Source organism: Trachemys scripta, chromosome 4, assembly GCF_013100865.1.
Source record: "Trachemys scripta elegans isolate TJP31775 chromosome 4, CAS_Tse_1.0, whole genome shotgun sequence".
Taxonomy (NCBI): domain Eukaryota; kingdom Metazoa; phylum Chordata; order Testudines; family Emydidae; genus Trachemys; species Trachemys scripta.
The window spans coordinates 14,212,430-14,237,060 of NC_048301.1; the positions used below are offsets into that span (position 1 = coordinate 14,212,430).

At 44.2% G+C, this 24,631-nt stretch overlaps 1 protein-coding gene across 1 annotated transcript in view; it reads left to right on the forward strand.

Annotated features, from left to right (window-relative positions):
* The window catches only part of MNAT1 (MNAT1 component of CDK activating kinase), a 193,790-nt gene extending 169,938 nt beyond the window's left edge, over nucleotides 1-23,852 (forward strand). Inside the window, exon 8 of the mRNA XM_034769627.1 lies at nucleotides 23,359-23,852. Coding sequence (XP_034625518.1) covers nucleotides 23,359-23,479 — 121 coding nt within the window. The 3' untranslated portion in view covers nucleotides 23,480-23,852. The remainder of the gene's footprint in view (nucleotides 1-23,358) is intronic.
* The last annotated feature ends 779 nt before the right edge of the window (nucleotides 23,853-24,631 follow it).

The window sequence follows — 24,631 nt, forward strand, 5'->3', positions numbered from 1 at the left end:
TGTATCCCTTTGTCTATGGAGGTGAAGCACACTCCCAAAGTTGAACTCCGAGAAATTATTCCCTAAAGAGTGAGTGAGGATTAATTAGGTTGTGTTTAAGGTTGGACTTGCAGTTTAGGGCTCTTACCCTGCAAAATTTGAGTCCATGAAAGTAATCCTCACATATGTGAATAGTGCCATTTACTGGGAGGGGGTGACGCGCGTCAGGATTACTCACATGATCTAAGGGGTCTAGGAACTGGTCAAATGGCTGAACAGTGGAAGTAGCAGTGACGTCTTCTCTTCTCAATAAATGCCAATCAGTGAAATTTAGTTAAGTAAATGATACTTCAGACAAACTGGAAATAAACAGGAACATGGGGGAAACATATAGACACACATCTGAGAAAATCAGAGTTGCTGGAAAAAATCATTAAGTTTATCAACACCTCAAAGATCCAAATCCACTTATGATTTTCTGTCAATTATTTTAATACCTCTATCAGTATTACAGAACTTAAGCCACTCTACCAAAAAATCAATTGTACAATTCATTGAAATTCAGGCTGATAAAGACTTCTTAGCACTTCTGTCCCATCTGCTTGCCAATGGGAGATTGTTCCCTACACTATATTTTCTAATGTTTTGTACAGTTAAGTTTAAAAGTGATAGGGCATACACCATTTCTGGCCTGCTTGTATTTATCTGGCCAGCATGTCAAGTTCAGATTCTGCAGAATGCAAGATTACTTTAAAATAAGTTTCTAGCCTTTATGGTTGTGAAGATAACTTTCCAGTTCTGATGTAGAACTGCTTTAGGGTATGTCTACACAGCAATCAGGAGATGTGACTGCAGCATAGGTAGCCATTGACCTAGCTAGCTCAAACAACAATAGCAGTGAAGCTGTGGCTAGTACCTACTCAGGGTTCTGGGTGGGTTTGTACTCAGGCGGCTAGCCTGTGTCACTGCCTGTCACCACCCATGTCACTGCAGCTTCACTACTATTTTTAGCGAGTTAGCTAAATCAAAGCTAGTTCTCATGTAGGTATGCCTACCTGTGCTACACACCTCCCAGTTGCTGTGTGTATATATACCCTTAAACATAAGCCACAGGTCTCAGATGTGTGAACTCAAGCTTAATGATGTATTCAGTTCCATAACTTCAATGTAGGTACACAATTTTGAACCTAATTGCTGCATCCTGTTACTTTATTTGTGCAAGCAAATGGCCAAATTGCATGCACAAATTGCCAAATAATAGGTAGAAAGAATGATGGCTCAGTAAGTGCCCTGCTTGACCATTTTCCTCCCTGAGTAATGCTGAATGCAAAGGTAATTTTAACTGGGGCCATAGTCTATTCTCAGTATGTGTGCATACTTCCCCTTCTTCCCAGTGGAAGATCCCCTAATTTTGCAGTCCCAGTCCATGGACAATAATACAATAATACAAAATGGAATTTGACCCTTTGTACAGAATCAGTTTAATACAGATCTTTGTTTAGTTCCTTTACCTAATGTAAGTTGATGATTGGCCATAGTTTATGGTTATGAAATAAAGTTTGAATAATTACCTGACTATGCCCAAATTCTTCTAGTAGTTCTTTCTTGTCCTAAACATCGTGCCTAATTGGGAACTGAAATTATTTAGTCTCATTTTAGGGAGTGGTGGTGTCTTTATACTAAGAATAACTAAAATTTAAAAACAAGGTAAATCTATGCTAAAAAGTCTCCATAATTCTGTGTAAAAGAGCAGTTTTTGAACTACTCAGTTATTTAAAATGATGATCTAATGGCCCCTGACTTTAAAAATCTATGAATCTATGGAATTATAGCTGAGAAGTAGCCCTCACGTTCAATGACATTCTTTTTCAGGGTCAATTACAAGTGAAGTCTGATTTAGTCATAGGCTAAATGTAGCTGCAGTTCTGCAGTCCTCTAAAGTGTAATCTATACTAGTCATGCAGAGTGAGTGTTTTGCTGGATTCCAGCTATTACTGCAGTGTCCTTGCTAGGCAGCAAAGCTGCTCAAGGATGTTAAAATGCTTACTTGCAGTTGTTTCTGGAGTTTCTGCGATGGATGATTGATTTGCTATATCTGGAGGTTCAGACCTGGAAATCTGAGTGAGGCAGAATGTGATCACTGTTTTGGTGAAGCAGGGTGTTGAGAGGACAGACAGCTGGCTGTTGACCTCAGGAAAATGACAAATGGTGGGCCAGGTGCCCTGATCATCAGAGAATGCCTGTAAAACCTCCATTTCCACAGGCACCGTAGACAAAATTAACTTGCACTAAAGGAAGGCTTCCTTCTAGAAAGAAACATTAACCTATTTTACCAGCTAAATGTCTGGGGAAATTAGTTCCAGTTTGCATTTGGGAAGGCTTTTAAACAACAAACACACACCCTTCATGCTTTATCATCATGTTTTTTTAAAAAAATCTTCCTCCAAAGGGTCTCATTGCTACATATTAGACAGTCAGCATGTGGAATATAAAATGTGATATCACTATAGCAATCTAAGATGCCAGGATCTGCTCTAGAAACAAGATAAAAAAATGTATACAATATAACCTAGGCTCGTTCTTAGCTGGGTATATTTAAGTCCATTTTAAACTAACTTACTAAAGAAAAGAAAAAAATGCCTTGGCATTTAAAGAAGACTGAAGAAGAGCTCTGTGTAACTTGAAAGCTTGTGTCTTTCATCAACAGAAGTTGGTCCAATAAAAGATATTGCCTCACCGATCTTGTGTCTCAAACATTTGGAGAATAATAGGAGAAGCCAGCATACAATTCACTTAAGATAGCCCTCCATTATAAAGTATGAGCATGAGAACAAAAATTAAATCAGGAAGCATATAGTTTTCCAACATGCAAGACTTGATTATAGCTTCTGTTTTCCATTTCCCATTTTTATTTTAAAATTTACAGTCACTTTATAAAACAATGAGAACTTTCAGATAACCACTGAGCCAGATTCTCAGCATAGCTACATGGAAATCAATGGAGTTGTACCAATTTATACCAGCTAAGAATCTGGCCTATATTTTTTTAAAGTTTGACTTGTTGCAATTACAGTGCACACTTATAGATATGCTCATTTTCCTAAAGAACATGTATATTAACTCTGTCATTGCTTGATTTTTTTTTTTTATTTACAAAGCTTTTACAAGTGCTTTCAGGATTTTTTGCATTAGCAAAAATAATTTAAATCTTACCTTGAATTCTGGAAGTGGGTTCTTACTCATGGTTGCATTCACATTTTTTGTTTAAAAATTGAGTTCTAGCCTTTCTGTGTGGTGCTATCCAGTCAAATTTTAATATATCCTCATTAAATGTAGCATTTAATTATTTTCCATGTTAACGTGCAGTCACACATGGCAAATTTCATGCTCATGGGAGGCCTGGAGTATGAATTTCAAAAGTATTTTCTGCTTACATGTATGAGTTACAGTCAGCTAGAACACTCTAGCTTGCATGATTCCTTATTGGAAGAAGTTTTTCTTTTTAAAATGAAATGTCTTTATTATTGTTAAGTATTTATAATTTGTATTACCATAGTACTGAAGAGCTCTACTCAAGTCCAGGACCCCCTTGTGCACTGCACAAACACAGAACAGTTCCTGCCCCAGAGAGCTTACAATCCAAGTATAAAACAAGAGATGACAGCTGGGTCTTCAGCTGGTGTAATTTGATGTAATTCCTTTGGAGTCAATGGAGCTACACCAATTTACATCAGCTAAAGATCTGACCCATAGAGTGATGTTCTAGTTTATGCTAAAAACAAAAAAAAGGGAAAGTTAGCTTTCCTACAAATCTTTACTTTTTTTCATTACTCTTTCCGTCAGCTTGATGCTTTAAACAATCTATAGCTTTTAGAGCATTATGAATTGTTAGTTTCTGTGGAACATGAGGCTTCTCTCCTTCCTTTCCTCATATTACATGCAATCAACAGTTTTTTGAATTTGTGCTGCTCCAAAGGCTACAGTTTACATGTATGCTTAAAAAAAAAATAAAAAAATACCCTGATGCTGATCTCACACCTGTGTAAACCAGAATGTATTCCACTGAAGTCAGTGGAGTTACTGATATAAAAATGGGGGGAGGGTAGAATCAAGACCTGGGGCTACTTGAAAATTTTCCATTAACTGTTTTCCAGTGGAAAATTTTAATGAAATATTTTTCACAGAAAGCATCAGCTTTCCTTGAAAATTTTCAATTTCTTTTTAAATCAGAAAACCAAGCCTCTGAAAAATGTCTATTCAAAAAGTAAATAAATGGGTCATCTAAGAGGGGAGAAGAAATAACATTTTCTAATTAGCTCTACTTAATATGTATTCCAAATGCTAATAGATTACTCTGTGAAGATCTTTATTCCTATGTTCACATGCATTGAGACCTTGACATAAAGTCTTCATTGACTTTATTTCTCGTGATTTAGGGATTTTTGTGTGTTGTGTTCAGAATTGTACCAGCAAAAGCCATAGACACACTTGAACACAACCTCCCAGTATAAGGAACAGGTATGACTTTTTGGTTTAAACATATGTTCTGGGATTAATTTAGAAGACTAGTTGTTTTGGAAAGACTTCAAGGGTGCATTGATTTTTGTGAAGCATTCTAATGGACACTTTAATTAGCCACTACAGTAGCTGTAGTGATGGTAAGGACCAACGCTGTTGCATTCATAACTGAAACAAGGAACTCCGAGAATTTGCTCCACTGAACTTGTCAGCATTTGCTGTTACAGCAAGGCATGTACGTTTTTGGCCTGCTGCACTCTGAAATGTTTGCCCTTGATCAAAGAGAGAAAAGGAAAGGAAGAAGAGAGGAATAACTCCATATCCTCAAACTGGTTTCCCACCTTTGGAATTAAAACTGGCTTTATCAGAGAACAGCTGCACCAAGGCTAGTGTTACTTGTCCTTTTTCTTTTGGTTTGCACTGCAGTTTGTCTCCCCTCGGCTGATGTCCAGTAGCTGACCTCCGTGCTGCTTCGTTTTAATTGAACCACACTGTGGCATTTGAGTCTTGTTTTGAAAGATCTTTGCCTCACTAAACCCGGCTGATTCGTGCGCCTGCCCAAGATACCCTACCTAGCCGGCGTTTGAAAACAATTGCTTGTTAGAAAAGACAAAGGAGATGGAGAAGAATCAATAGAAGTGGAGGCTTTGGATGTGTAATTGTTTTGGTTTTCCCATTGGGAGAAATTATTGTTGGTGGAACAGTCTGTTTTCTATTTAAAATTTTAAAATAAATGAGTGCTGTGGGTCACTCCAATTCAGAAGCCTTTCCTTAGACTCCAATCCTGCAGTGAGATTTATCTGGATCCCCATTAAAGTCAACAGGGCTTCACAGGAGCACGAGTTTCTGCCTCTGCCGAGTTCATTACGTTACATGACCAGGGCTTTAATGTTTCCTTGGTCCTGGAAGTCCTGAGGTAAGAAAGGACTGGGGACCTCAGGATTTGGCCCATAGACTTTTATTTTTGAATTTACCAGCATGCTACTGTGTCAATGGGACTGGCCATAGTGTTCCTTGACACTGTGTAGGTATATGTGGATTTACTTTAATCAACCAGAGTGCAATCCTGCCAAAATAGAGCACAGAACTTACCATGAGATGCAGCCGATGGCTCTGGCTCATAATGTAAGCACTGCCCTCAGTAGTTAAGTGTTGGCAGGATTGGGGCCCTAAAGAGTAAAACCTTCTTAATCACAGTTTAGTGCCTAGTTGATGGTACAGTGGCGTCGTGTGCTGTACGTCATGATTACAGGCCTGATTCTGCCCTCGCACCAGTGGAAATCCGGAGTTAATTCCGTGGCTCCGCTCTGCTGGCCCCCTGGGAGGAGGTATGCTTTGTGGTATGGCTGGAGGAGGGTGTGACTGGAGCATGCTGTGCTCAGCCGGCTGTGTCCAGCTGGCATAGGCCCCTTGAGGATGTGGTGAAAAGACATCCTTGGGTTTTCAAGGTTGGAGCCAGTTGTTTGAAATAGCGATGTCATCTTCCTAAGATTATGGTTTCTATAAGAAAAACTGAGATGCAGCGTTGAGATCAATTGCTTCCCTTGTTTACCATCGGACACTGCATTACAGGTTGCTTTTGGATCCCTGTCCTGCTGCTACTAGTAGCGCTCAGAGCCATTCTGTCCATAGGGCAGACCGGGGGAACTGCCCTGGGTCCCACACTTCAGGGGGATGCGGAGGTGGGGGGGGGGCAGCCCGAGGGGCTAGCGGGGGGTCTGGCTCAGGCAGCAGGGGTCAGGCCTGTGCTCCACACTCACCGGCCCAGGCGTTTATTTCTTTTTCTTGCCTGCCACCGCTCGGGCTCGGGTTAAGGCTCAGTCTCTGTGGCAGCAGCAGTGAGCGACCCGGCCCCAGCCCGCTCTGCTCTGCCGGCTCTCGGCGTCACCTGCCGCCACAGGGTCTTAGCTCCTCTTAACCACTCGTGCCAGGGCAGGCTGACCCTGACCCTTCCCTTCTGCCTCGGATGGACCCTCCACCAGCACAGGGGGCCCCCTCACCCCTAGCACAGGTGAGTGCCAGCCAGTAGTCCCCATCACCCAGCACTGGTGTCCCCCCAGTGCCCCACACCTCCCCTCTTCCAGCACTGGGTGGGGTCCTCCAATGTCATCTCCAGGCCAGGGCCAGCCCTTATCACCCCCCTGCGTCAGGGTCCTCCTTGCCTTTCAGCTCTCCAGCCTTGGGGTCCCCCTCCCTGCAGTACCAGGACCTGGGGTCCCACAACTCTGCTCTCTCCACCACCCACAAGGATTAGGGTCCTCCATCCATCTGCTTTTCTACCTCCCCTCCCAGCCCCCAGAGAAAACAGAACTTAGAGCCCCTCCTCCATGCTGGAGGGTCCTAGGGTCCCCCAGCACCAGGGCACATATAGAGACATGGGCTCTGTGTTGTGAAAGCGTAATTACATTTTAAAAACAAATCCACTGAGGGTAGTGAGACCACGTGCACCTGGGAAGTGAGTTTGCTGCAAGGAAGTCCAGGGAGGTGGATATAACACTATAATTATACAGCTGAGTGCTATCAATATTTAACCTGCAGCCAGCTGCTGCCCTGGAAGTTCTCTGTAACCAGATTTCACCTGTATAAAGAATGTTAAGGGGAGAGGGGGACACATGGACTGATTTGCTCCAGGCCCGGCGCCTCCTAGGGATGGCTCTGGTGGCGTTACTGACCAAAAGCAAACTTTTCTCATCTACAGCTGGTTCTCTCTGGACCTCTCGCTATGATTATCTATGCCACTACAAGACCACTCCAAACTTTCAGCGAATGCGCCCGATGCCATTCACCATGTAGCTGCTGGCCTGTTCGCTAGGGTTTGCAGCAAAGAGCCGGTTGCTCCAGTTTTGTCCATTTCGTTGGCTTCCTGTTCCATTTAGGTGCAATGCAGAGTTAACCCATAATGGTCTTTATAGACCAAAGTTATGTCTTGGCTATGTTGAGAGGTTGCTTCTCCTTCCACGTACCACCATAGCAACTGAAATGAGCTGAGGCTGTTGAGCTAACAGTCTCCCAGGATGGCTTGGCGTTTCCAGCAGGGCCGGCCCCAGGCACCGGCTTAACAAGCAGGTTTTTGGGGCGGCCAAGGGAGAGGGGCGGCACCTGCGGCAATTCGGGGGTGGCAGGTCCCTCATTCCCTCTAGAAGCGAAGAACCTGCCGTTGAACTGCCGTCGCCGATCGCGGCTTTTTTTTTTTTTTTCCAATTGTCGCCGCCGATCGCGATCGTGGCTTTTTTTTTTTTTTGCTTGGGGCAGCAGAAATGCTGGAGACGGCCCTGGTTTCCAGTAAAATGTTGGAATTCTCTTCTCCCATTGGTCCTTGCTGACAGGCCTGGTACAAGACCCTTCTCTCTTCTCAGGCATTTAAATGTGTGGTTGGGGATTGGGAAAGAGGATGTAAATGTGTTGTGTTTGTGAGTTTCTTGTTGCTGCTGTTTAAAATGTTGAGTTATAGTTGCAGTTGAGAAGGCAGATCACCAGCAGGGATTATTGGCATGATTAATAGCTCATTTAGTTATATCTTGAAGAACAAAACAAACAAACAGCCTGCCCAACAAATTGTACCCAAAGAGCCTGATTGAAAGCCCATTTCTAAAGTCAATGGAAAGACTCCGACTGATTTCAAAGGGCTTTGGAACAGGCCCATAGCTAGTGTACATAATCAAATATTCCTGTCACTGTGCCTCCTCTCTCCCTCCACACACGCTCTTCCTACGTACTTGTTACACAATTGTTGTATTTTCTCTTAACCTAGGCTATAAATTCTTTGGTGAAAGGACTCGCTCTCAAAATATGTTTGAATAGCAAAAATGGGCCTGATCCTGACTGGGCTTTAGGGTGCTACTATAATAAAAAATGATGCAATTTGAGACTTTTTATAATTGGATGCGTTTTATAAACCAGTCCTGCCTCAACTGCATGGACATAGAGAAGCTTGCCATACCATCGACTCAAGCAAAAGGTTACAGCTTGAATCATAGAATCCTAGAATATCAGGGTTGGAAGGGACTTCAGGAGGTCATCTAGTCCAACCCCCTGCTCAAAGCAGGAACAATCCCCAACTAAATCATCTCAGCCAGGGCTTTGTCAAGCCTGACCTTAAAAACCTCTAAGGAAGGAGATTCCACCACCTCCCTAGGTAACCCATTCCAGTGCTTCAGGCTTGTTGGAACTTGAGTTCCATCTGCTCAGGAGACATATGAAACAAAAAAAAGCCAGGCATGCCTTAGTGGGCAAACAGAAGACTGGATACAGCCTAATTCAGTATTTGAGTGTCTTTTTTGTATTCTTATTTAAACATTGAATCTGGAAGATTTCCCAGATGGAGTGTCTGCCCCACTCCACTACATTTTAGATGTCAGGGTCAGACGGACAGTAAATTGATTCACAGGGTGAACTACTTTATCTCTTCTTGTCAAACAACTTGTGAATTATTCTTATCTTCCCCTCATTTCCCATAAAACATCTGGCCAGCAGATTTAAAAATAAAGAACATCTGTATGCCAAAAATGCAGCTGTATGTGTGCCACTGATAATCCATCCACAGCACACACCAAATGGGAGTTTCTTACTCTGGGATGGGTTTGGAGAAGGATCCCTGAGATAATCCACAGCACCCATGAAGTATTTTTCTATTTTCTTATCTCAGCGCTGACTCAGGCTATTTAGTAATGTTGAATTACAATAACTCAAAGCTATAAACTACTACAGTCACTGTTCGGATGTTAATAACTAACTTGAATATGGGCTGGCTCCAAAGAGCCCTCTGTAGGGGCTGTATCACCTTGTGTTCTAGTTTCTATCGTACCCAATGGGATCCTGGACTCTAGGCCCTATCCTAATGCAGATTGATTTTCTTATTCAGACATTTATCAATTAGCACTAGCTTCTAAACAGTCTTTTGCAATTTAAATATCTTCTATGCATCCAGTTTTACTTCAAGGATTTGTTAAATTTTACTGCTAATGAGAGTTCAAACATTAGTTTCAGACAACTTAATTTTGCAAGTGTACCCTAGTAGTAAACTAGTGTGAATTAAATGTATTTGCATCATCTCTTCCCATTACTTCAAAGGGACTTTGAGTAGTTTAGGCCTAATTTTTTTTTTTTAAGTATTAACAAAAACCTAGTATTCTTCGAGTGCTTGCTCATGTCCATTCCACATTAGGTGTGCGCGCGTTGCATGCACAGTCCCCAGAGATTTCTCCCTTGGTGGTATCCGTCGGGCCAGCTCTAGTGTCCTCTGGGGCCGTGCGCTCATATGCCAGTCAGTATAAGGGGCCCAGCCGGCTCCGCAGCCTCTCAGTTCCTTCTTATTGTCTGCAACGGTCGCTGGAACAGCTCCTCTTGTTTTGGCAAAGTCCTACTCGGTGGTCTTAGTTTAGTCCTTTTCCAATGTTTCTCCATACCCAGTACTTACTTTTTCTCAGTTTGGACTGTTGTAGATTAGTTGTATATAGATAGCTGGTGCTTCTTGCCCTGTTAGTGGAGTTTCGTCCACTCCCGGTGCCGGGGCATGCCTCAGTCCCTGGGTTTCAAGCTCTGTGCCTCCTACAACAAGCCTATGCCTGTGAGTGACCCACACTCCAGTTGTCTGAAGTGCCTGGGAGAGACTCATATTAGGAACTGCTACCAGATCTGGTCCCTGGGTTTCAAACCCTGTAAGAGGAAGAACTGGGAGGCCAGATTGAAGTCCTTCCTAATGGAGATGGTGCTCTGTCCCTCATCAGAGCCAAGCCAGTCAGGCTCGGCACCCAGTACCTCAGCATCAGTGCAGAGTGCTCTCCCGCTGTGAGTGTCTCTTGGCACTGTTCTCCTTCACCAGTGCCAAAGAAAAAACATAAGAAGCAGCTGGCCAAGAGCAGATGTTCCTCGATTCTGAAGAGAACCAAGCACTGGCAGTGCAGTGGAGTGCGACATGAGTCTGGCCATTCCTCTGTCCCTGCTGCAAGGGTAACACCATTGACTCCGCCTCGTATGCAGACTCGGTTGAGTCCTGTCCCAAACCACCCCTTGGCACTAGAAGGGCAAAGCAGCACCAGCAGGATCATGGTAGCATCTACCCTGAAGGCGTTCTTTGCAGCTAGGGACCTGCTGGTGCTCTCAGTACTGCTGTCGCCAGTGGTATAAGAGTCGGCAGCATTGGTAACGGGGCGCAGACGGGAGCATGTGGCCCCAGGCTCCCATTTGGTACCATATAGAGGGAAGCCATTCTTGCTTGTCTCAATGCAGGTCTTCCCTCCTCAGCATCATTCCTTGGCTCCAACAGATACTGCCCTTCCACGGTCCCAGGTGGAAGGCTTGTCACTGGACTCAAAGTGGAGTCGTATTCCCACTTGAGGAACCATTGCCAGTTCTCCCCCCAGGCAGCCCTACTAGTTGGTGGATCTGGTGCAGGAGCACTGCTGGAGTACTTGTGGGCACTGGCCTATGCAGATGCAATGGCTATTTTGGAACTGTGGGGTTTTCCCCCCGATGCAAAGGCCCTCTTCCAGATGCCGATACTCTGTAGTTTCAGAAAGAAGAGCACCCCTGTCCCTACAACCGGCACTCGACCCAGACTCCGGTACCACGCCCAGTACCGAACCTCAGGACCTAGATCTGCAGGACCCAGTTGGTGCAGAAGGAGCAGAAGATGAACCTCCTGCTGGTGCAGGCCTCTTCTTCCTCCTCCCCAGATGATGCAGTGTCTGGGGCGTGCATATCCCCCTCCTCCCTCCACGATGACTTTGCAGCTCAGCAGGAGCTGTTAAAAAGGGTGACCTCAAACCTTGGGCTGGAAATCGAGGTAGTCAAAGAATCCTCGCACAGCCTGGATGATATCTTGACTGCCACGGGCCCGTTAAAGGTGACCCTCCCTCTCAATGAGGCCATTATGGGACTGGTTAAAAACCTCTGGCAAACTGTCCTCCCTGGCTCCCACTGCAAAAAGGACCGAAAAGAAGTACTTTGCTCCCACCTAAGGCTGTGAGTACTTGAACTCCTGTTCCCCTCCAGGATTCCTGGTGGTCTCAGCACCTGAGAGGGACAGACAGCAAGAAGTGACCCCCAAAGCAAAGGACGCAAAGAGACGCAACAGAGGTCCAACAGTCCATTCAGGACCTTCCATTTGATGGCACTTTGGAGGCCACATCCATTTGTTCAGAGAACAGCAAACAAACAAGCTTTGCAGCCTGTAGGATTCTAGAGACACCTTCAAGTCCCTGGGTCTATGTGCCCTGGTGCTTTTGAGGAAACACTTCAGACCTCAACAACTGGTCCGCTTCTCCGCTCCACTGCTTTGCCAGGACCTATTTAAGAAGCTAAACTGGTTAAACACAGAGAATCGCTCCCATTCACTTCAGCCTTGCTACTGGTTCCTTCCAGATTCTTGGGAGACTCCAAGCAGAACTTCTGATGGGGTACTCAAGGGTGTTACACCAGTTCTTGTACCGGATCCTGCCCCATTTTTGTTTTCAGACAGTCTCTCCCACTTCAGCCCAGAGTGGTACCTCATTACATCAGACGGTTGGGTACTGAGTACCGTGGAGGAAAGTTAAACTCCAGTTTATTTCCATCCCTCCCTCCCAGCCCCCTTCCCCATCCCTCTTCAGGGACCCTTCTCATGAGTAGATTTTGGCCAGGAGGTACAAGCCTTCCACCAGGTAGGGGCCGTGGAGGAGGTACCTCATAGCTTGAGAGGGAAAGTGTTTTACTCCAATTATTTCCTAATCCCGAAGGCCAAAGTGGGTCTCCAACCCATACTAGACCTGCATTTCCTCAACGATTACCTCAAGAAACTAAAGTTCCACATGGTCTCCCTGGCCTCCATTATTCGCTGCCTGGATCCAGGGGACTGGTACACCCTCAACTTAAAAGATGGTATTTTCACATCTCCATATTTCGAGGCCACAGAAGGTTTCTCAACAAACCATGAACCAGACCCACTACCAGTTCATTGTCCTCCCCTTTGGCCTGTCAGCAGCCCCTTGAGTATTCACAAAATGCATGACAGTAGTGGCATCATGCCCTTCTCATACCTCTCCTGGAAGGTCATCATCTTGATAGCGACTTACCTCAGCCAGGAGAGTCTCTGAGATCGGGGCCCTTATGTCAGAACCCCTATATATGGTGTTAAGGACAAGGTACAACTTTGCCCCCACCCTGCATTCCTACCAAAGATGGCTTCGCAGTTTCATGGTAATTCCTGCCAGTATTCTTCCCAAAACTGCATGAGAATAGGGAGGAGCAGCGTCTTCATACACGGTTCATTAGGTGTGCCCTGGCCTTCTACATAGAAGGGACCAAACCATTAGTCCACGCAGCTCATTGTGGCAATAGCAGACAGGATGAAAGACCTGCCAGTTTTGGCCTAAAGCATTTCATTCTCGATCACTTTCTGTATTCACACATCTTAGGAGCAGGTGGGTGCCCCATCTCCTACCATCTTGACCGCCCATTCAAAGAGAGCTCAAGCTTCCTTAGTGGCATTTCTGGCCCAGGGCCCAAACCAGGATATTTGCAGAGTGGCGATCTGGTCGTCAGTGCATTCTTTTTCATCCCACTATATCATCACCTAGCAGGCTAGAGATGATGCCGGGTTTGGTAGAGCAGTGTTGCAATTCGCATGTCCATGAACTCTGAGCCCACTTCCTAAGGTACTGCTTGGGAGTAGACTAACATGGAATGGACCTGAGTAAGCACTCGAAGCAGAAAAATCGGTTACTAGCCTTTCTGTAACTGTTCTTCGAGGTGTGTTGCTCATGTCCATTCCATGACTCAGCTTCTTGCCCCTCTGTTGGAGTTAGCTGGCAGGAAGGAATTGTGAGGGTGCGGAGCTGGCCGGACCCCTTTTACCGGCGCATGAGCGCATGGCACCAGAGGACACTAGAGCCTGCCCAATAGATACCACTGAGGGAAAAATCTTCAGTGACTGTGCACGCGGCATGTACGTACCTAACGTGGAATGGACATGAACAACACATCTCGAAGAACAACCGTTACAGAAAGGTTAGTAGCCATTTTTAATATAATTGTTGAAGAGGGCATTTGGCAGTGAGGACCAGTTCCCTTAGAGTTTTAAAGTGGAGAGGAAAGATGGGTCCAGCAGCTAGGAGGAGGGTTTTTTTGGTGGTTGGGGGGTCATCAGTGGGCAAGGGAATGGGTGGAGTAAAGAAATGTTTTGGGCCCTTACTTCGCTAGAAACTGGAAAGTGGACAGGATCTCTGATAACATTGTTCTACATAAAACTGATTTAAAAAGAATCATCTGGACAAACATGTAACTCTATACTAGAATTGCTTTTAAGGAGGTCCAATTTTAAGCCTAAACTATTTGATTATTGACAATTTCCTGGTGCAAGTGCTGGAGGAACCAACTAGGGGCAAAGCTTTTCTTGACCTGCTACTCACAAACAGGGAAGAACTAGTAGGGGAAGCAAAAGTGGATGGGAACCTGGGAGGCAGTGACCATGAGATGGTCGAGTTCAGGATCCTGACACAAGGAAGAAAGGAGAGCAGCAGAATACAGACCCTGGACTTCAGAAAAGCAGACTTTGACTCCCTCAGGGAACAGATGGGCAGGATCCCCTGGGAGAATAACATGAAGGGCAAAGGGGTCCAGGAGAGCTGGCTGTATTTTAAAGAATCCTTATTGAGGTTGCAGGAACAAACCATCCCGATGTGTAGAAAGAATAGTAAATATGGCAGGCGACCAGCTTGGCTAAACAGTGAAATCCTTCCTGATCTTAAACGCAAAAAAGAAGCTTACAAGAAGTGGAAGATTGGACAAATGACCAGGGAGGAGTATAAAAATATTGCTCAGGCGTGCAGGAGTGAAATCAGGAAGGCCAAATCACACTTGGAGTTGCAGTTAGCAAGAGATGTTAAGAGTAACAAGAAGGGTTTCTTCAGGTATGTTAGCAACAAGAAGAAAATCAAGGAAAGTGTGGGCCCCTTACTGAATGAGGGAGGCAACCTAGTGACCGAGGATGTGGAAAAAGCTAATGTACTCAATGATTTTTTTGCCTCTGTCTTCACGCACTGGGCAGTACAGCATGGGGAGAAGGTGACCAACCCTCTGTGGAGAAAGAAGTGGTTCGGGACTATTTAGAAAAACTGGACGTGCACAAGTCCATGGGGCCGGATGCACTGCATCCGAGGGTGCTAAAGGAGTTGGCGGGTGAGATTGCAGAGCCATTAGCCATTATTTTTGAAAACTCATGGCGATCGGGGGAGGTCCCAGATGACTGGAAAAAGGCTAATGTAATGCCCATCTTTAAAAAGGGGAAGGAGGATCCAGGGAACTACAGGCCAGTCAGCCTCACCTCAATCCCTGGAAAAATCATGGAGCAGGTCCTCAAGGAATCAATTATGAAACATTTAGAGGAGAGGAAAGTGATCAGGAACAGTCAGCATGGATTCACGAAGGGGAAGTCGTGCCTGACTAACCTAATTGCCTTCTATGATGAGATAACTGGCTCTGTGGATGAGGGGAAAGCAGTGGATGTGTTATTCCTTGACTTTAGCAAAGCTTTTGATACGGTCTCCCACAGTATTCTTGCCGCCAAGTTAAAGAAGTATGGGCTGGATGAATGGACTGTAAGGTGGATAGAAAGCTGGCTAGATCGTCGGGCTCAACGGGTAGTGATCAATGGCTCCATGTCTAGTTGGCAGCCAGTTTCAAGCGGAGTGCCCCAAGGGTCGGTCCTGGGGCTGGTTTTGTTTAATATCTTTATTAATGATCTGGAGGATGGTGTGGACTGCACTCTCAGCAAGTTTGCAGATGACACTAAACTAGGAGGCGTGGTAGATACACTAGAGGGTAGGGATCGGATACAGAGGGACCTAGACAAATTAGAGGATTGGGCCGAAAAAAACCTGATGAGGTTCAACAAGGACAAGTGCAGAGTCCTGCACTTAGGACAGAAGAATCCCATGCACTGCTACAGACTAGGGACCGAATGGCTAGGTAGCAGTTCTGCAGAAAAGGACCTAGGGGTCACAGTGGACGAGAAGCTGGATATGAGTCAACAGTGTGCTCTTGTTGCCAAGAAGGCTAACGGCATTTTGGGCTATATAAGTAGGGGCATTGCCAGCAGATCGAGGAACGTGATCGTTCCCCTTTATTCGACATTGGTGAGGCCTCATCTGGAGTACTGTGTCCAGTTTTGGGCCCCACACTACAAGAAGGATGTGGAAAAATTGGAAAGAGTCCAGCGGAGGGCAACAAAAATGATTAGGGGTCTGGAGCACATAACTTATGAGGAGAGGCTGAGGGAACTGGGATTGTAGTCTCCAGAAGAGAAGAATGAGGGGGGATTTGATAGCAGCCTTCAACTACCTGAAGGGAGGTTCCAAAGAGGATGGAGCTCTGCTGTTCTCAGTGGTGGCAGATGACAGAACAAGGAGCAATGGTCTCAAGTTGCAGTGGGGGAGGTCCAGGTTGGATATCAGGAAAAACTATTTCACTAGGAGAGTGGTGAAACACTGGAATGCGTTACCTAGGGAAGTGGTGGAGTCTCCTTCCGTGGAGGTTTTTAAGGCCCGGCTTGACAAAGCCCTGGCTGGGATGATTTAGCTGGGAATTGGTCCTGCTTTGAGCAGGGGGTTGGACTAGATGACCTCTTGAGGTCCCTTCCAACTCTGATATTCTATGATTATGTTCCTTTTACTGCAATTATAAAAGATGACCGTGCAAAAGAGCTACCAGAAAAGCTGTTAACTGAAAGCCTAAGTCAGAACAAGGTGCTGCCATCTTGGAAATTAAAGTCTTTCAGAAATGGGAGTACTTCATTGACAGGTTAAATACTGCTGACCATCGCTAGAGTGGTGTCCAGCCATTCCTGATGGGGAGTGGCCACAAGGCCTTTGAAGGGAGGAGGAAAGTATAAGGGGAATCTCACCCCCTAAAATGACCAGCGTGGCCTTGAAGATTCTAGGATAATTGTAAAGTACATCCTTTTCCTTGAAAACAAGAGGAATATTTCACATTGTGATGAGAAACCAAAGGTCAGGAACGAAATTCCTCACGACTCACAAAGAACAAAATCCAGTGTGTGCTTTTAACTGATGTGCTAGGTTAACGGGGGAAGATCAATAGCAGCAGTTACGGAAAGGGGACTTGTTTGGGCAGAGTATGAAGCAGAGCACTGGCAACATGGCAAATGGGAAGAGTATAAAGCCATGGCTTGGAGAACACATGGCTCTTTAACCTTATTCAAAAATAATAGTGCATGTTTTTTTTAACCTTAGAGTTTAGTCTGCCCTCAGTAAAAACAAGATGCATGAAAAACTGTGCACCAGAATAAGCAAACCTCTTTTTCCTGGTTTCTGCATATAAGATTTACAGATACTTAAAATAAACCTATGAAAAACAGACACAGTGTGCTGGAATTTGCTAACTAGTCAGAGCAATTACCTACAGGTTCCAAAACCCAACTGACCTTGACTTTTGGAAATAGACTTGGCAAGCTCTTCTTCCTGGTGCTGTTGTAAAGGTGTACATGAAAAGATACGGACCTCTGCCAGAAACCCCAGGAATCCCGTTCAGAGATGAACTTGGGTAATGGTCATGAAGGAATTAAAATAACACAGATGTGGATTAATGTGAAAAAGTAGGCAAAACACTTATTTCTCATTGTGTGGTTTCAGCGTGGCAGAGTCTTTTTAAAATTCTCTGGTGTACCACAGTAATTAAAGGGGTTAAGAACATTAAGTTAACGTTACTTAACAAGAAAATAAATGCCTCAGTTGAAAGCCAACAATGTATCCTGTTTGTTTTATTGGAAAAACAAAAATTAATGCAAGTTGCCATGGTAAAATTAGGTTTAAAACCTTTTCAGCAGTAATGATTTTTGTGCTGCTTCAGAGATCACATACTAGTTGATTGTGGATACCATAATTTCTGTAGAATCAGACTTCTTTATAAGACTGACACTCCCATTTAAAGGTGATCTGGAAAGGGGAAAACAACAGATTGTCCTCCCACTCTTCCCCCCCCTCTCCCCCATCTGAGGAAGGTCTGAAAACTTTTTTTAATAAAAGATGTGTTTGGGGGGGACTACTCCTCCTTGCTTGTTTTTTTTTTTTTACTGTAAAAATTCAGGTCTTTTTCTTGGAAGACTCTATGGGTGACTGGAGAACTATTAAGCTTCTGCCAAGAGAAAAATACTCTGCAGGTAAAACTTGATTGATTGAAATGAGAGATGATTTTTATTAAGACTATGTAAAACTCACTGGTATTATGGGCGATGGGGGTGTTTTTAATTCACTAGAAAAGCTGTCAGATATTCTCCAGTAAAATCCGGAAACATAAGACTTTGTTCCTAACGTTTTAAAGGGTAAGCAACAACAACAACAAAAAAATTATGAAAATATATATATATATCCTTTAAAAAAACAAAACCAGGAAATCTCTTAGGCTTTCTCTCATACTTCATAAAGAAGTTAAAAATGGCACAGACTTCCAGTACCACCCTCACACGTGCCCCTCCCCTTCTGCCCCCTATTTGTAGGTTACCACTGATGCTGAAGGGGAGTTTTTTTGTACTGTGTAATGTCCATGTTGTTGAGAGCTTGTCTTCAGCACCATGAAGCCTTCTCTGCACTGGTCAATATAAAGCACTGGAGCATACCTAAATTTGGCAATAAAAGACCAACTTAATGTTAACTTAGCATTTTACTAACAATAACTCAGTTAGAAATATCGCTCATGTGGGTGCATTATAGTTATTAGGTGTGAGAAATACAGTTTTCAAACTGTAATTAATCATTTTTTAATAAACTTCTTTACACATTTATGACATCAATGGGTATGACCATTATGTTTTGCCTATAAAAGCTGACCTGTTTTATGTACTCTTTATGGAAACAGTGCAGTCATAAATTAAAAGATGCAACTCTTTTGGATATTTTACTGGTGGTCCTCTATTTTCCTGCCAGAAGTGCAGCTGTTTTGGGTTTCTCAGGATAACACATAAAAAGGCTGTGTGCGCATTGCAAGTTTATGCTTGAATTGCCAAACCAGAGGTGGAATGACTCAACCTTCCCAGGAGCAACATGTACCAAGATGTGATGAATCAAAACAGCTAGTTTAAGCTTAGTGGCTTTCATTACAACTGTGAAAACCAATTCCACTGGTCTACAATTTTTGAGAAGTCGTCTGCTTCAGAGAGAAAATATGCTATTTATTATGTATTTTGATGTGCTGAATTCAAATATGACAATTAAAACAACTAATTGGCTACTGTTTCTAAGATATTTAAGTTTTTACATTTTATGTCTATGTATATTGTGTAGCTAGTAGAGTTTTATTCATAAATTGTAAACCTAGGTCTTTTCATGTGTTTATGGTTGCTTTACATGATAACATTTCACCTGTCCTGTTTATGTAACACTTTAAAAATCAGCAAAAGGGTTATATAAGTAAAATTTATTATGAAACAAAAGGCAAAAAACTATTCTGTACATAGTTTAGTCCTATTCAGTGTCTACTCGGCGCTTCTTGGCTTGTCCAGCAATAGTCTGCAAGCATTGATGGGCTCCATTTGCCCTGATAGCCTTTCTCCATTGTTGCAATGTCCTGGTGAAATTGCTCGCCGTGCTCGTCGCTCACTGCTCCGCAGTTCGGTGGAAAAAAATGTAGATGAGAGTGCAAAAAATGTATCTTTAGTGACATGTTGCAACCAAGGCTTTTGTATGCCTTGAGGAGGTTTTCCACCAACAACCTGTAGTTGTCTGCCTTGTTGTTCCTGAGAAAATTTATTGCCACTAACTGGAGGGCTTTCCATGCCATCTTTTCCTTGCCACGCAGTGCATGGTTAAATGCATCATCTCGAAGAAGTTCACGAATCTGAGGACCAACAAAGACACCTTCCTTTATCTTAGCTTCACTTATCCTTGGAAATTTTCCATGGAGGTACTTGAAAGCTGCTTGTGTTTTGTCAATGGCCTTGACAAAGTTCTTCATCAGACCCAGCTTGATGTGTAAGGGTGGTAACAAAATCTTCCTTGATTCAACAAGTGGTGGATGCTGAATACTTTTCCTCCCAGGCTCCAATGACTGTCGGAGTGGCCAATCTTTCTTGATGTAGTGGGAATCTCTTGCACGACTATCCCATTCGCAGAGAAAACAGCAGTACTTTGTGTATCCAGTCTGCAGCCCAAGCAAGAGAGCAACAACCTTCAAATCGCCACAAAGCTGCCACTGATGTTGGTCATAGTTTATGCACCTCAAAAGTTGTTTCATGTTGTCATAGGTTTCCTTCATATGGACTGCATAACCAACTGGAATTGATGGCAAAACATTGCCATTGCGCAGTAAAACAGCTTTAAGACTCGTCTTCGATGAATCAATGAACAGTCTCCACTCATCTGGATCGTGAACGATGTTGAGAGCTGCCATCACACCATCGATATTGTTGCAGGCTACAAGATCACCTTCCATGAAGAAGAATGGGACAAGATCCTTTTGACGGTCACGGAACATGGAAACCCTAACATCACCTGCCAGGAGATTCCACTGCTGTAGTCTGGAGCCCAACAGTTCTGCCTTACTCTCGGGTAGTTCCAAATCCCTGACCAGGTCATTCAGTTCACCTTGTGTTATGAGGTGTGGTTCAGAGGAGGAGGATGGGAGAAAATGTGGGTCCTGTGACACTGATGGTTCAGGACCAGAAGTTTCATCCTCTTCCTCATCTGACTCAAGTGAGAATGATTCTGGTGCATCAGGAACCGGCAGTCCTTCTCCGTGGGGTACTGGGCAAATAGCTGATGGAATGTTTGGATAATGCACAGTCCACTTTTTCTTCTTTGACACACCTTTCCTAACTGGAGGCACCATGCAGAAGTAACAATTACTGGTATAATCTGTTGGCTCTCTCTCCAAATCATTGGCACTGCAAAAGGCATAGATTTCCTTTTCCTGTTCAACCACTGGCGAAGATTTGTTGTACAAGTGTTGCAGCATATGTGAGGGGTCCCACCTCTTGTCCTGATCTCGAATTTTGCAGCCAAAATAAAGGTGACAGGCTTTCTTAACCATAGTGGTTATACTGCACTTTTTTGTGATGCAAAAGTCACTTCACCACAAACATAGCAGAAATTATCTGCACTGTTCACACAAGTACGAGGCATCTCTGCTCACTTTGGCTAAACAGAAATGTGTTCCTCTGCAAAATCAAACACTGACAAATAAGAGAGCGCACGACACTGTATGATTTCTAGAGCTGATATAGGGCAATTTGTTCAGCAGAGTGATGTAAGCTTCGGTATGATTGCATCTTCCATGACTTCTAGGAATAACATGATGCAATTCATATCATGTATAACGCAATACCAGCTTCAGATTGCATCATTCATTGTTTTGCCTAAAAAGCAAGTACTGTCCAAACCCAGTCATAGATTTATTCATAGATCCAGTCAAAGATGTATTTTAGTCATTTCTGGTTTAAATTGAGATCCCTTCCCTTTATAACTCACTTATCCTCTGCCATTCCCAAGTCAAGGGTCGTATATACTGACCCAATAGCATATCTTGAAAACTAGAGCCAATCAACAATTTTAAGCATCATTTTCGTTCTCAGTGACCCAGAATTAATAAAGTTTGACTACATTTATTTCAGAAGCATTTTGGCTGTAGAGCTGTGTTCTCAGTTATGGTACTGTATCTGGCTTTTAAAGGTTGAGGCAGCCACTCTGCTGGTGATGTTAAACTGTAACCCTGAGGATTTTATGTGCTTAATTGGATTCTACGGACCAGCTCCTCAGCTGGTATAAATGGGTATAGCTGCACCAAAGTAATTTACACCAGGTGAGGATCTGGCCCTACATCTTTATTATGCAGAGGACAGGGATTATGAGTTTATGGCACTAAATGAAACATTCAAGCCCCATTTAGCCCCATTCTTCGTACAACACTGCCACTTTACTGGTAGTTCTTAGCGGGCAAAATAACCTCCATGTTGGGCTGGGGAAAGCAGAGAGCTCCAAAAAAGGGCTGGGGAAAGCAGAGAGCTCACGGACACACAATGAGCGTAGCCTCTTCCAGCTTCAGGTCACTGGTTCAAATTTGGTCTGGATATTTCCAGCCCTGTGTGAAATGAGTTGCTGGTTTCTATCCACTTGCTAATAAGGATTCTGGGGACACCTGTGTCTGATGCAATTTCCCTATCTGTAAAATGGGGAATATACTTAATTCACAGAGGTGCTGTGAGGATTCGTTCACTAATGAGTCTGGTTTTGCAATCGCCTTGCACCAGTGTAACTGCTCCAGATGTACATTCTGGGAGCAGAATGCGAAATATTGGTGTCTCCAAACCCACCAGCACCACTGCCATTCTGCTGGCAGTCTAGCATTAACTGGACATAGAACTTCTCAAAGACCCCCTCAGAGCAATGTAGGGAAGCTTGTATTGCCATTGTCCCTCCATGCTTGTCCTGTGAGTTACTAGGGGACTTTAGACTCAGGTGGTTCCATAGACTTCTATAGAGTCTGATATCTTTCGTGTTCTTGACTAAGTGCTTGAATTTAGCTAGATTTTCAAGAGCGGTAATGAAAGCAACTGGGGGGAAAAATGCATAGACACCCACTGCGCCCAGAAAACCTGAAATTTGTGAGCATTTTCACACATGCTGGCCTGTATTATACACCTGTTTCTCCCAACTGGTGTGCCAGCAGGCCTGAATAGGTGTGCTACTGATTTTTTTGAAAAACTCCATGAGAACAAAAAAACCTTCCCTTGTATTTTAATTAGTGTCGGAGGTGGATTGCAGTTTGTACGTTTGCTCTCCAGGCCCAGGCCCTTTGCAAATATTATGCATGCATCACATTCCATTCCCCAAAGTGAGGTTAAGATAGCAAATTTGAGTCCTGTGGACTGGGAGCAGGGGAGGAGAAAGGAAGGGGGATTGTCTGTGTGCCTCACTTACCCTGCCTCCTCCAGGGGACAGAACAACCAATCAGAGCTCAATCTCCCTCTTCCCCCTCCCCTCCTGCCTGCAGCCACCAGCTGGGGCGGGGGTGGAAGAGCCTCCTGGAGCCACCCCTCCCTAGCTTGGAAGGGGAGCAGGGACTCTGCTACAACCCCCCAAGGTTGGGAGGGGAGAAGAACCCCAGGAGAAGCAGAGGTGAGATGGGTGTGAGGTGAGGGAGTTGGAAGGGGTAGAACTGGGGCAGGGGGGGGGCAGAATTGGGGTGAGGTGGGGGCTGAGGACGCAACTGATGGTGGCTATGGAGCAGAACTGGTTTGGAGACTGGGGCACAGGATTGGAGGTTGGAGGACAGAATTCATTGCTGGGCTTGGGATGGGCAGATGTAGGGGTGAGAAATTCTGCTGCAGGGGCCGAAATGCTCCTACCTAATACATTTGGGAGCCTTGTTTGGGATTGGCTCCTGAATATTCATGAGTTCATTTGTGTGCCTCAAAATAATGAAAGATATATCAAGGTGTGCTGAGAAAGGGTTGGGAACCACTGTTCTACACACATGGGCAGTTTCTTCCAGCACATCAGGTGCACGGCCTCTGAAATGTGTCCGAGGTCTTTGAACCCTTGTTTTCTGAACTTTACAAGCCATCTTGCACATTATCTTGTATTATTTAATCAGTAAAACTTTTAGAAAGCTAGTTTTTATGAGACTATACAAAATACAGGCATATATTTATGTGGTCTGACTCTTTAATAATTTGTGCTTTAAGTATGTTAGAAATCATTCAGGATACTTTGCTTATTGAACAATTACGGAGGAGGCTAAATATATTTGATCACTATCGTTTCTAGTTGGAAAAGTTTTCAGTGGTGGGAACTTTAAAAAAAAAAACTTCTTGGGGTTCCCACAGTATATATGATGATGGGTTTTGGCCTAAAACAATGTTTCTGTTTGTTTTAGATATCTAAACCATGTCCGAGCCACCTCTCCACAGGATCTTGCTGGGGGCTACACTTCCTCCCTGGCTTGTCACCGAGCCCTACAGGATGCTTTCAGTGGGCTTTTCTGGCATCCCAGCTAGCCTGCATACACCGGCCTGTGAGCAGTGGGCACTGGACTGGAGCAAGGAGCAAGTCAAGCAAACCTCCAGTGAAACTGCTACCATCTGCACTATCGTTAACCTGCTGTCACCTTTTTCATATATATATATAAAATACTTAAGCACAGCTGGCTTTACTAAAGTTTTTTTTTTTTTAAGTCTGCACAAGAGCTTTGTAAAGTGGTGGATACATTTTTGCGGAAGGGGAACTCTTTAGTCATGTGGCACTTCGCTGAGAGGGGCTGAAGCAATAAGCCACATCTAATGGAAGATGTGAATAATTCAGCTATGGATGTTTGAGGTTTAAAAAAGAGACTTGTAAATTTTTTAAAATAAAACCAGACTTTTTATTAAATTTTGTGGTTTTACTCTTATTGCAGGGTTTTATTTGCACAAGCATTTAAATGCCATTTTGATTATAACATTGAGTCAATATTCAAACCTATGTTTTTTTTCCCATAAAACTATTTTCTCCAGCCTAGACGAGTGGGTTTGTTTCCTAATGCCCGTAGCGGGAGACAAGAAAACGTGGAGCTGTGCTGACAGCATGTTTGATGTCACTCCTCATGTTACCTTTGTCCAGAAAGTGGCAGTAAAGTCCCTGGCTAAGAATCCTTCACCTGTGTTCCTGGAGAATAAGCTTAAATGGAGCATCATTACTAGTTCAAGTGGTTCTAACCGGAGAAGGCTAAGGAGGCCAAATGATATAGAAAAGAATGCAACAAACCTTTGCTTCATCATTTTGTCATCCCCCCGCTCCCTCAACACAGCTCCTTTATTAAGCAGAGCAAGTTTTCTGTGACAGTTTAGAACAGTGGTTCCCAAATTGTGGGGCGCACCGCACAGCGGAGCACAGAGGAACATCCGGGGAGCACGGCAGGGCCCGGGAAAGAGTGCCACCCAGTCCTGCTTTGCCCCCAGCTCCGCCCTGGCCCTTGCAAGGGGGGGGTGTGTGTGTGTGGAAGGGCGCAGACACATTCCATTACAGGTAAGAGGCGGGGGCACGAGACGAAAAGTTTGAGCACCCCTAGTTTAGAAGTTTCTCAGGGCAGGCACATCCACCTCCAGTCTCCTACTGCTTTCTCATTCCCATAGGCCTGATTACCTGGATACTCTTGCCACAAATCTGAGGCT